The sequence below is a fragment of the Ursus americanus genome, chromosome 23, assembly GCF_024610735.1.
Source record: "Ursus americanus isolate L20-20 chromosome 23, mUrsAme1.1.p, whole genome shotgun sequence".
Classification (NCBI taxonomy): domain Eukaryota; kingdom Metazoa; phylum Chordata; class Mammalia; order Carnivora; family Ursidae; genus Ursus; species Ursus americanus.
In genome coordinates, this window is record NC_142149.1 from 33,975,948 (window position 1) to 33,989,977 (window position 14,030).

Genomic DNA, 14,030 nt, shown 5'->3' on the forward strand with positions numbered 1-14,030 from the left:
AGACTGAAATCTTGAAACACATTTACTAAACATATATATACATATATGTGTGTACATGTACACATACATATATAAAAGAACACATACATATAACCAACTAACTGCCAGACAATGTACTTGGCACCAAATATATAAAAACCATTAAGACATGACCACAGCTCAAGGAGCCTGGGTGGCTCAGTCGGTTAAGCGACCAACTCTTGGTCTCAGCTCAGATCATGATCTCAGGGTCGTGAGATCGAGCCCCACATTGGGCTCTGTACTCACTGGGGAGTCTGCTTGAGATCCTCTCTCTCTCCCCCCTGCCCTTCCCCCCTCTTGTGCACACACTCTCTCTAAAAATAAATAAATCTTAAAAAAAAAAAAAAAGGTATGATCACAGTTCTAAAGAGGCTTACAAAGAACTCTCCCAACTGCGGGACGCCTGGGTGGCTCAGTCAGTTAAGCGTCTTCCTTCAGTTCAGGTCATAATCCCAGGGTCCTGGGATCGAGTCCTGCATTGGGGTCCTTGCTTCTCCCTCTGCTTGCTGCTCCCCCTGCTTGTGCATGCGCTATCTCTCTCTCTCTCTCTCTCTGACAAATAAATAAATAATTTTTAAAAATAAATAAAAATTAAAAAGTAAGATAGTTCTCCCACGTGCTAATGCAAAATCAAGATTCCCAGAAAATACTAGAATTCATAGGCTAAATATATATATACATACACACACATGCACACACACATATAGATATATACAGTAAATCCCTGATATTCTTAACTACACACAACTTTCCCCCTTAAATTATATACATCTAAGCCAGTAGTTTCAACCAGAATTTTCTCTAGAGTAGTTGTTCTCAACCGGAAGAGGTTCTAAACCAGGGCAGGACATTTTTAATTGTTACAGTTAAGGGAGTTGCTTCGGGCATCTAGCAGACAGAGGCAACAGATGTAGCTACATATCCTGCAATATACAAGGACAGCCCCCCGTAACAAAGAATCATCTGGTCTAAAATATCAATAATGGCAAGAGTGAGTCACAAACATATATAATTTATATTTGCATATTTTCATGCCTTATAATTTTAGATAATTTCCTATTTAAAATAGTGTTAACCCTCTAAAACAATCATTTTTTTAACTTTTGTTATCACTTCTGATTAGTTCCCATCAAGATGACCAATACTTTTTAAATCAGAAAAGTATACATAAAGAAAAAGGACAGAAAGCAAAGGCATAGAATATGAAAACTATGTGATCAATACACACTCTCTCTCTAGCTGTAAATAATCCCCAGAAAAGATTTAAAGAATATTAATATATGGCCAATTAAAAAAAATTGGGACTCAGTTTCAAGATTACTCATCGTGTCTGCAGATGAAAATATGATTGGGTTCATATCCTGTAAGTCCACTTAGATATAGTTCAAAATAGGCAAAACTATCATAATTTATGGTGTTAAAAAATCTATGTAGTAGGTCAATTATATCTACAGAAAACTAGAAAAGACGAACCACAATATTTTTTAAAAATCAATGTAATTGTCTATTTCCTAGTTTTGACACTATACTATAGTTTATATAAGACGTCATCTTTGGATGAAGCTGGGTGAAGGGTACACAGGATTCTAAATAATATCCTTCAACGTCCCATGAGTCTATAATTATTTCAAAATAAAAAGATTTTACAAATCAATTCAAAAATAGGTAAAAATAAACAACAGGGCAAAAATTACCCACACGTATGTGGTATTACTGCACTTAAGAGGGGAAAAAATGTCTTTTCAGGAAATGGTGCTGAACCAATTAGGATTTTTTTTTTTAATTTTAAGTACAGGAAGCCTTGACCTCTGTCTCATACTATACACAAAAAATTTCAAATGGATCATAAAACCAAAGCTAAAACAACCTCTAACAGAAAATATAGGAGGGGGCACCTGGGTGGCTCAGTTGGTTAAGCGTTGGACTCTTGGTTTTGGCTCAGGTCATGATCTCAGGGTCATGGGATTGAGCCCCATGTTGGGCTCTGTGCTCAGGGTGGAGTCTGCTTGAGATTCTTTCTCCCCCTTTCCCTCTGCCCCTCCCCCAGCTCACGCAGATTCTCTCTCTCTCTCAAATAAATAAATCTTCAAAAAGAAAAAAGGAAAATATAGGAGAATATCTTCATGGACTTAGAGTAAACAAGATACAAAAAATATTAACAGAGTAAACCACTTAAAATTTGACCCAGATTTCTGTCATCAAAAGACAACATTAAGAAAGTGAAAATGTAAGAATACCTACAAAGGAGACTATTAAGACAAATGATGAAATCAGAAAATGGATTGTAGATCACATAATAGTATTTTATCAAATATAAATGTCCTGGTTTTGACAGTGCTATGGTTGTATAAGATAATGTGCTTATTCTTAGGAAATATATAATGAATTATTTATGGAAAAGGGGTACATGATTTCTCCTACTGATAAAGGGTTCAGGAAAAAATCTGCACAAATAAAAATAATACAGCAAATGGGGCAAAATGTCCATAACTGGTAAATCTGGGTAAATCAAGGACTACCTTGTAAAATTTTATAGAAGTTTAAAATTACTGCAAAATGAAAAGCATCTTTAAAACTCCACAATGAGATATTGGTACATACCTATCAGAATGGTTAAAATTTTAAAAGCTGAAAATACCAAGAGCCAATGAGAAATAGAGAACAAATGCAACTTTCATACATTGCTAGTGGGCATACATACTGGTAAAACTGCTTTGGAAAACTGGCTATATGTACTAAAGTTAAACAAACATCTACACTAGGACACAGCAAATCTACTCTAGGTCTATGTATCCAGAGAAATGGCTGCAATATATCCAAGAAACATATACAAGAACGTTCAGAGCATCTTTATTTATAATACTTAAAAACTGGAAACAACAAAAATGACTATTGGCTGGGGCGCCTGGGTGGCACAGCGGTTAAGCGTCTGCCTTCGGCTCAGGGCGTGATCCCGGCGTTATGGGATCGAGCCCCACATCAGGCTCCTCTGCTATGAGCCTGCTTCTTCCTCTCCCACTCCCCCTGCTTGTGTTCCCTCTCTCGCTGGCTGTCTCTATCTCTGTCGAATAAATAAATAAAATCTTTAAAAAAATATGACTATTGGCTATATAATGGACTTTTTAAAATGTGTGGTATTTGTGACAAAATACTACACAGAAAAAAATAAGAACAAATTACTGCTACGCACAAGAACATGAAAGAATCTCAGAGCTATACTGCTAGGAGAAAGAAGCCAGACATAAAAGAATACAGACTGTATTATCTACGATCATATTTTTTTTATGAAGTTCAAGAACAGAAAAACTAATCTCTGGTGACAGAAGTCAGAATACTGGTTACTTGGAGTTACAAGGAGGACAATATTAACAGGGAAGAGGGACTCCTCAGAGTTGCTAGAAACGTTCTATATCAGTGATGTATAAAAGGTTATATATATATATATATATATAAATTAATTCAATCTGTACACTTAAGATCTGTGCACTTTACGGCATTTAATATATTCAATAAAATTTATAACAAGAGAAAAAACTGCCTTCCACAAAATCGTAAGTCTACTTGTGTCCGAGGAATATCTTCTGCTTTAGAGTAGAAAAACATCAAAAATATTTAAAACAAGAAAGATTCTGATTTACAATAATAAATTTCAAACCCAGATTGTGTATATTCAATCAACAGAAGTCACATAAAGCCACTACTAACCATAAGGAAAGATTAAACTTCAGATGCAAGATTTCTCTAAAGTGACACGTTAAGAAACACACTCTAAGCAAAAGTATTTTTCTCCATTAGTATAGGTGGATTCTAGAAGTTATTTCAACATTACTCTTCATTTTTGCTTTTATTCACGTCATGACTCCCGAAGCTCTTCCACTGTAGATGACTAAAGAGCCTTCCTTTATTTCTCTTCCCAGTAATAAGAGACTGGACCAAACAAAATAAGGCCCCGTTCTCAACGAACACAATTTTTTGATTCAGGTCCATATTCAAACTTTCTCTGCTTGCCAGTTACCCCAAAACACGGACTTTATATTGCTCCCAAATGAAATTCATAAAAATCGTTTCCTGGCTAGCAGTCTTGATGGCAAGGTCTATTGGCACCCAACTTCTAATAAATAATAGACTAATTGGTATTTACCTCAACTATACCCTTGCACGTTTCTCTAAAGCTGTGGTGTAAAGCTACACACACTAAAAGCTTTAGGGCAAGTACTTCCTTTCAAGGAACAGCTGCACTTTTCGTAACGCAATGTGTTAGCGACACCTAGTGTCATTATCTTTGAAGTACATCCAAACTCCAAGAAAGCACTCCAAATGTTAACTTACTGAACCTAAAATATACATGAGTTAACGTTTGGTGCTTTCCTGGAGCTGGAGGGGAAGGTGCGTGGGGGGGGATGGACTAAATGGGTGATTGGTATTAAGGACGGCACTTGTCATAAGCACTGGGTGTTATGTGTAAGTGATGAATCACTAAATTCTACTCTTGAAACTAATATTGTATGTTAACTAACGAGGATTTAAATAAAAACTTGAAACATTAAAAAAAAAGCTCTTGAAACTAAATAAATAAATACACTGTTTCATGCAGTCATCTTCTAGGTGTTGTAAAGAACACATTTTAAAGATTTTAAGATATTAAGAATTTCAAAAGAGGATGATAAAACTAAGTTGCCATTTAAACACATAGCAAAAAAGTAGGGAAAACTCCCAGGACTTTTACAAAGGTATATCCTGGGTTTCTTATCTGCTGAAAATTTTACATGAGCATTCTTTATTACTTATACTATGCAATGAAATTTTTGCCTTATATAATTTCTAACGCAATGCAAGTCTAAGTCTAATAATAAAATTACGATTCTTCTAAAACTATGGCATCATACATGCCAGGTAACACCAGCCCCAGGTCAAAACCCTGGGAACATCTTTGACTCTTTCTTCTCTCCTCTTAATGTCTTATCACATACCACAACAAACTTAGTTCAGGCTCACAACATCCCACATTTGGACAATGTTGAAACTGACTCCCAACTGACCTGGTAACCTTTTCTTTTCTCCTTATTCTCTGTCCCACTGTCATTGCAAGATAAATGTTTATTAAATATGGATTTTGGAATGTATCTCTTGTTACTCAAAGATTTTTAATGAGTTCATACTGGCTGAAAGATTAATAAATCCAAGCCTTCATCCTGCAATTCAAATTTCCTTCCTGAAACTTCTTTATCTCATTCTATGTCCAGAGAGCATATAACCACTGAAATGAATGTTAATAATCATAGAAATGATTGTCATCTGTGTTAAATGAAATAACACATGACTACACAATGTCTAAAACATGCCCATTGCCATAAACAACTCCTCCTCCACCTGGATGTCATGTTGATAGTGTTTGTCAAACCTCGTTATGAATGTCTGATTATTTACTTTTTAATTTCCATTCTGGCACAAACAGATACTTCTGTAAGCAACAAACACATATTTGGATGATGTGCAACTGGCAAATAGCTATCAATGCCTAAAAGCTTACCCTCATTTTCTGTACTTACTTTGTTGCATACAGTAACAAACATTTCACCACTACAACCAGCACCACCAGTCCACGGTCCACAAACTTAAAACCAAACTCACTATCCTTCCACTCATATTTGCTCTTTATCATACCTTTACTATTTTTGTAAGACACATCACTGTCTCATCTGTGCAAAGTCCTCAAATGGCTTCTCCAACTCAATGTTTTTAGTGGGGGAAAAAAAAGTATGCCGATAATTCCTAAAAGATATTCAAATGGTCAACAATACATGAAAAAGTGTTCCAACATTATTAGTCATCACAAGGTACCACCCATCAGAGTGGCTAAAATTAAAAAGATGGGCAACACCAAATGTTGATGAGGTTATGGAACAACGCATACAAAGCTGGGGGAAATGTAAGATGGTACAGCTACTTGGGAAAAAGGTTTGGATGTTTGTTATAAACCTGACCACGTTCCTACCCTACGAAGCTGCAATTCCACTTGTAGGTCCTTACCTAAGAGAAATGAACACACCACTTTACAAAAAGACTTACAGAAGATGTTCACAGCAGCTTTAGTCAGAAAAGGCAAAAGCTGTGAATAGCCCAGCTATCCATCATTAAGAGAAGGAATAAACTATGGTATGTTCATACACTGGAGTATTATTCAGCAATAAAAAGGATCGAACAACAGAGGTGAGCCTCACAAACATGCTGAGTGAAGGGAGCCTTACACACACAAAAATGTGTATAATAGGACAGGAAGTTCTAAAACAGGCAAAACCACTCTGTAGTGGGGGGAAGACATGAGAACAGCGGCTGCCTCTGCATGGGATAGAAGAAAATTTAATTGGGAATAGGCATGAGGGAAATTTCTTCAGTGATAAGCATGTTCTACGTGTTGACAGAGATTTGGGTTACCTAGGTGTATGCACTTGTCAAAGCTTAGGAAATTGACATATTAAGATTTGTGTATCTTATTGTGTGTATATTTTAACAAAAATTAATCAAATATTGAATTCTAGCTAATGATATGCACACCAAAGTGGTTGGGGGAAAGTCTACTGGTGTTTGCAATTTACTTTAAAATGTGTTGAATGAGATGGATATGAAATGAAGGAAGCGTTGTAAAATGTTAATGGTTCGATCTAGGTGGTGGATTTCCTGTTTTCACTGCAAAACTGTTTCAACTTTGCTCTGTATTTACAATTTTTGAGGTCCGTGGCTGACCAAGCTCTAGCCCACCACCACCTCTCAGGCATCATCCCCCAGCATGCTTCACCTTGCCCGCCCTCCTCCAGCTGAACTGCCTCCTTGCTGTTCTTGAATATAGAGGAAACATGATCCTCGCACAGAGTACTGGCTTTGAATGCTCCTCCCTCAAATACGCAGAAGGATCACTCGTCCACACTTCTGCACAAAAGATCTTCAAGAGAGGCTTTCCCAGACCACCCTGCCTAATACAGGAACCCACCGCAACATCAACCACCCCACCCTAGCTCTCATCACCAGCTAACATGCTACATGTTTGTTTACTATCATCTTCCCCACCTCCCGAGAATGGAAAGTACACAAGAAGAATGATTTTGTTTTGCTCATCATTGTTTTCCCAGCACCTTGAACAGGGTCTGGCTTGTGAAAGACAATCAATAAATCTTCACTGAGTGAATGAATTAATAAATAAATGGGGTAAATGTAAGTGGCATGGCTTTACAAGAATGCAATCTGGCAAATCTATCAAGAGCCTTGGTGTATCTGCTTTTATTGATCCCTCCAAATTACATGATCATAAAGATATTTATCTCAATATTCTTTAAGAAGAAAAAAAAAAACTTAAGAAATCTAAATCAGTGTCCAACCATAGAGGAAAGCACATTTCTACCTCAAAGCCACTGACTTTACTGTTTGCTGTTCTAAGCTTACCCTGGCTAAATCTTAACTTCTATGCCACTTCCTTATTATTATGATCTCTTATTCTTTTCATCATATTACAATTTAAGTTGTATATCATTTTTATTTAAATTCATCTTTCCTACTAGCTCCATTAGAGCAAACACCATGTCTGTTTTGCTCAAAATACATATTTTATTCCAGATCTGTGCTGAATAAATGAATACCTTTTTTTCTCTTTTTTTAAGTAGGCTCCATGCCCAGCATGGAGCCCAACACAGGGCTTGAACTCACGACCCTGAGATCAAGACCTGAGATCAAGAGTCAGACACCTAACCAACTGGCCACCCAAGAGCCTCAATAATGAACACCTTTTAAGTCCTCATAGTTTGTGGCACCAAGTCTTCTAGTATAAGACTGGGAGAAGAGAAAAATCAAGACTATAAATAGGACATATTAAAATGATGGAAATAAATACTGAGATAACAGCTAATAGAACTCAAGGAATTGTGAAAGGAAGAGTACAGAACTGCTTATTTTTTCATATGAATCACACAAAACTATTTGATTTTTAATCCACGTACAATCTTGATATTTTTCTTTAAGTTGAGAATTTTAAGCAAGAGAACCTATATTTATATTACCAAAAAGAGGCAATGAGATGGTTAGGCATGAGTGGGAAAAGGGCCTGTTTATCCAGAACATCAACAAATAATCATGCTTTCTTACATGACATCAGATGTGTTGAGAGAAGGGGCCTGACAGCTTGGGAAAGCTGGGAAGGCTGGTGTTTTCCTCCAGCCACCCCATATACAAAGTGGTGGGAACTGCACAGTAGAGCAACTATGTTATCTGGGCAGTTCTGCTTGTGAGCGAACTCCACAAACTAACTGTATGTCGAGACACCATCTAGGCCTTGTCCAAATTCATGCAATTCGTAAACAGACAATTTGTTAAATGTGTAACCAGGATCTGTTTACTTTCTTAATCTGAGACTCACAGGTTATATAAAATCAAGAGGAGGGAACCCCATTCACAAACTTGAAGCAAAAAATGAGCTATGGCTTGGACAGGGATTGACTTTCTGCCCACTCACACGTACTCAAAAGCAAATATGATTTATGGCCTGAAAAGATCCCTAAGAGCCAGGATTATTTCTGGGTTGACCAACATAAGCTCCCCACTGTCTAGCACATAGTAACACTTCAATGATTACTGAATAACTGACCAGTGATAAGTTTTGGAAGGGTTTAGTTAGTAATGGGTAACAGTCACAGTACTCTATAAAAGATGAAGAGTTGAAGGCACATCATAACCTGTATAACGAAAACTAAAATTGAACTGCCAAAGTACTAGTATACCTTTTGCTATCACATTTAGGGAGTAATGACGTACAGCTCTGAGATCATAGGCTTTGAATTTGAAGTCACATAGAAGTGGGTTTGAATTCCAATACCACCTTTACAAGTGGTATGACGCTACCACCTGTAAAACAGGGTAACTTCTACCTCACAGTATATGACAGATGAGATTCTGTGTCCAAAAAATGCTTTGAACACAGTAAGAGCACAATCAATGCAATAGGAGCTTATTTTCCCAAACTGCCTCCTAATTCTTGAAACAGTCCTCACAGGGCTATAATACTACCATAGTAAACAACCAGCTAATAAATATTGCATGAAGACAAGATTATTCCAGTCCCTCAAAATGCACTCTGGGCGTAAGAATTACCTTACAGAAGTAATTTAAATTATGCAGAAGACCTTTAAGTCACTCAGAGCTAAACACAAGTTAACTTTAAAACTATTAAAAGTGATACCTCTAATTATAACCAGAACAAGTGGGTAGCCTGAGTACCACCAAAGGAATGTGCTCAGTCCGGTCAACACCCCTCATCACACAGGCTCAACCTTCTTGTTAAAGCTCTAGCTTCCCCTCTGCCTTCAAGTCTGTCAACAAAGAGTGTAATGGATCAAAATATTATATCTATTAATAAGGAAAAGTTACATTTACAAAATCTTTTCCTCTGATCACAGCCTAGAAATATTTCTCTCGGTAGGGGAGAAAAAAAAAACAACAACACTGCCTAATTTTAAGTCCAGTCCATGCCTTCGGTATGATACTTAAATTACAAACAGCATCACAGGACCATGAAAAATGTCAACTACCCATCCCAAAAGGCAAAAGAAAGAGGACACTCATTTCATGACATACACAGCAGGATTCTTCTATCTCTGCAAAATAAAGCCAATCTTTAAAAATAAGAAATATAAAACCTCTAACCCTAAATAACTAATTATATCATAATTATGTGATTAGATGAAAGACCAAAGTTCATCAGTGACTTATCAAAAAATAAGTAAATTTTTACTTAAAATATTAAAGAATTATGAAGTCCAATGTAATCATTACTTAATAATCTTTATGCCACTGAAGCCAAATTCTGTACTCAAGAACATCCTGAATTCCTTTAAATTTGACATAATATACTATGTTCTCCTATAAATCTTTTAAGAAGTAATGATATTACCCGACAGAACCAAAAAGAGGGGGGAAATTCTAGCTGAAACAGGCACATACACAAGGAGCTTCAATTTGGTGAGTGAATTTATTAAAGATACAAATAGCCCTGAGTCTCCAACTGCAAAACACACACACACACACACACACACACACACACACACACACACACACCCCACAGAAGTTCCCCTTCTCCCGACCATCCACAGAAGAGATCTGATATTTCAGCCAGGCCAGAATGTAAGTACAAGCCACAGTATGCAATCTGTTCTGTAAGTCACTCAACTGTGATTCTACCAAGCCTCTTTCTCTTTTAGGACATTTTATTTCTGGTCATCCCAAAGAGGAACATGTAGGATTTAAGAGGCAAACTGGGACCAATATTAGGCAATTTTAAACACTTACCAAAATTGAAATTTATCTTATCTAGATACACAGACATTAAATAACCTCTGTTCAAATTCATGTATTTCATAGGGGCGCCTGGGTGGCACAGCGGTTAAGCGTCTGCCTTCGGCTCAGGGTGTGATCCCGGAGTTCTGGGATCGAGCCCCACATCAGGCTCCTCCTCTGTGAGCCTGCTTCTTCCTCTCCCACTCCCCCTGCTTGTGTTCCCTCTCTCGCTGGCTGTCTCTATCTCTGTCAAATAAATAAATAAAATCTTAAAAAAAAAAAAAATTCATGTATTACATCATTATGTCTAACAGCAGAAAAAAAGATATTCAAGTTTTTTCAATATAGGGAACAAATTACGTAAATTAGGGAAAATCCAAATAATGGAATTATATGCAGCTTTTAAAATGCAATGAAGGAGCTCTCTGAATACTGACATTATGAGTAAAACACAGCAAAGTACAGACTAAGTTGTACAACATGCTCCCATCTGCTAGGGAGGGCAGAGTGGCAGAAACAAATTCATTTATGTTTTATTTGCATAAAACACAGATATAAGGATACATAGGAAACTAGAAATCTGGGTTGCCTCAAGGGGAAATGGAGGACAAGGGTGGGAGGGAGTTTTTTAAGCTTTCATAACCTCGAGAATTTTGTACCACATGACTGTTTTAACTGATTCAAAACACTGATTTTTAATGACTGCTAATTTTTAAAAAGAAAGGAAAAAGCCTTCTGTAAGCTTGTTTACTCTCCTGGAAAATGGGAGGGAAATAATAATAATACCTACTCAAAAGAGTTACTACGACGAAAAAATGAGATCTTGCACGTAAACTGATTCCCACAATTCCTGGCCTGACATCACAAATCATTTACAGCCCCTCTGCTCCCTCACTTGCCCCTTGTTCTTTGTGCCTTGCATGGTGCTAAACACACAGCAGCCTCTCAGCAGCTGCTTGTGAAATAAATGGATGAGACCTTACAGAAAAGTGTGGCCAGATTTCACATCAGCTAGCATGCTGGCCAGTACTGTATCTTAGATCCGGATTCAACCTTCTCCAGACTTACCGGAATGCTCCAGACCTGCATTCCATCACTGTAGCCGATCATAATCAGCAGAGGCGGCTCATTCCCAGTGCTGTGTATTTCATGAAATTCCAGATTTCTCGATGTATCTGCGTTAGAATTAAGCCACAAAGAAGCAAATTAAAAAGAAAACAACTACACTTCTTCAGTGTTATTAGTCTAACAATTGTTTAAATTGTTTTTCAGTAAAAGTAAGTATTTGGAAGACATCATCTATAAGAAACTGAACACGAAGCTGAAATTATAAAACTAGTAGTTTTTTTTTTTAACAGTACCTATAATTACCTGCACCAGTAAGACTATTTAAAAAACTTTCACTAGAAAACTTGAGAATATTAACACCAGGAACAAAACCATCTGTAAATGATACATGAAAAAATTTTTTTACCAAAATTAATTAAATATAAATATGAAGTATAACATACCAGAATTTCTAATATTTGTAAATTTAACAGTGGAAGACAAGTTACTTTCCTTCATGTTTAGGAACTGAATTCCAATACACCTGAACACCGGGCATGTGGTCCACTACAAGAGAATTATAGGTACTTGTCTCATCGACTTCCAGTTCGCATCAGTGAATATTAAGCATCTGTTATATAATCAGTATTATGAAAGACATCCTTCCTGAAAAAAACAATTGCACCTCACAAAACACGAATTCAAGCATTCTATTCTCAAATCCATGACCTTATCCTCCGGCAGGTTTGCTCAACCATTTCCATTATGATCCATTTTTTGACTTCATTACACTCCCTGCCTTCTCCCTGTTCTTCAGACCACCTTATATTGACTCTCCTTCCATCTTATGGTCTTTGATCAATCATCTCAGTAACTTCTGCCAATAATCTACAGTCTCTGATCTCTTCTTACGGGATCTCTGCATGGCACCCATCTCGCAAAATCTCAGTCCTAGATGAACCCAACTACCCGCTATCTTCATATGGCGATCAAGTACTGCTATAGGAATATCACACAATTAGACAGAATTGGTACCACTATAAAATTATTTATCTCTACAAACCTCAACTGGACCCTCAAAACAGCATAACAAATTTACTCTATTTTCTGGAACTTCACCTATAATTTCTCCAATGACTTTTTAAGCCTTCTCCAAGCTCTGACTCTACCCAACCCCTCCTTACTCAGCAGATAATCTGTCTCAGACTGCACAGGGAAACTAGAAATTTCCTGTTGCCAAAGACCTGAGTGCATTAGTACCACTCTATTCTCATTTCATCCCATTACAAACAGTTGTCTTTCCTTCTGTCTAAATTTCTCCATCTACGCTTTGGATCCCATCCTCCTCCACCTTCTCAGGAGCTTTTTTCTAATCATTTCTTTCCTTTATCTTCCATACCTTCCATGCTACTAGATATTTTCAGTGAGCATTTAAACATGCTGAAGTGTCTCCTACCTTTTAAAAAATTTCAAATAAATCAGTGCCAGGGAATTTTAGATGTAAATAATAAAGGTAAAATTAGGAAAACACGAGTGGATTACGTAGAAGCGCATTTTCATCATCATGGTACAGGGAAAGGCTTCTTAGTAGGACACAAAAAAATCTTTGCATAAAAGATCGGTAAATTCTACCACATTATCTATTACATTAAAATGGAGAACTTCTGTTCATCAGGAGCCACCCTTACCAGAAAAGTGAAAAGGCAAGCCGCAGCACCAAAGAAGAGACTTATAACAATTATAACCCCACAAGGACTCATCTTGTACATATAACAGTTAAAAATCAATATGAAACAGATAAATCACTGGAAAAACAGGCTAGAGACATGAAAAAACACTTCAAAAAGAAGACATTCAAATAAATCCATCATCAGTAAATATGAAAAGTGGCTCAATCTCATTTGTAATTAAGGAAGTGTTGATTAAAACCACAATGACAAAACCAAGTGTTGGCAGGATGTGAAATAAAGTATTGCTTATTTACTGCTAGGGAATGTAAATCAGTACAACCACTTTGGAAAACAGTTTGACAATAAATGCCCAAGTTGAAGATACAATGCCCTTTGACCAAGTAGCTCTACTCTAGATACACTCATTAGAAAAAAGAACATGAATAGGCCAAGAGACAAGCACACGAATATTCACAGCAGCATTATTTGTGTTTTTAAGAGTTTTTTTTTTTAAGTAATCTCTACACCCAACGTGGGGCTCAAACTCACAACCCAAAGACTGAGAGTTGCATGCTCTTCCAACTGAGCCAGCGAGGCACCCTCATAGCAGCACTATTTGTAAAGAGCCAAAAGCTGAAATCAATCCAAATGTCCATCAAAAGGAAGACGGACAAGCATAGCAGTATACTGCAACAATGGAATACTACTCACCACAGAAAAATAATGAACCACTGTCGTACATCATAACATGGATGAACCTCACAGACATAATGAGCCAAAGAAGCCAGGCACAAAAAAAACTAGAGAGCAAATAATTCTATTGATATGAAATCCAAAACCACTAAGCAATTAGGTAACAATATTCTACTTCTTACCCTAGGTGATGGTTACACAGGTGCTGGAATCGTAAAAATTCATTCATTGATCTAACCTTTTGTATTACTTATCATGATATATTTGCACAATAAATAAGGC

General features: G+C 36.9%; 1 protein-coding gene across 19 annotated transcripts in view; it reads right to left on the bottom strand.

Moving 5' to 3' along the window:
* The window catches only part of BCAS3 (BCAS3 microtubule associated cell migration factor), a 579,161-nt gene that overhangs the window by 541,317 nt on the left and 23,814 nt on the right, over positions 1-14,030 (bottom strand). For all 19 annotated transcript variants that reach the window (XM_087854571.1, XM_087854575.1, XM_087854572.1 and 16 more), the window contains one exon: positions 11,407-11,513. In XM_087854571.1, the coding sequence (XP_087710697.1) occupies positions 11,407-11,513 (107 nt within the window). The remainder of the gene's footprint in view (positions 1-11,406; positions 11,514-14,030) is intronic.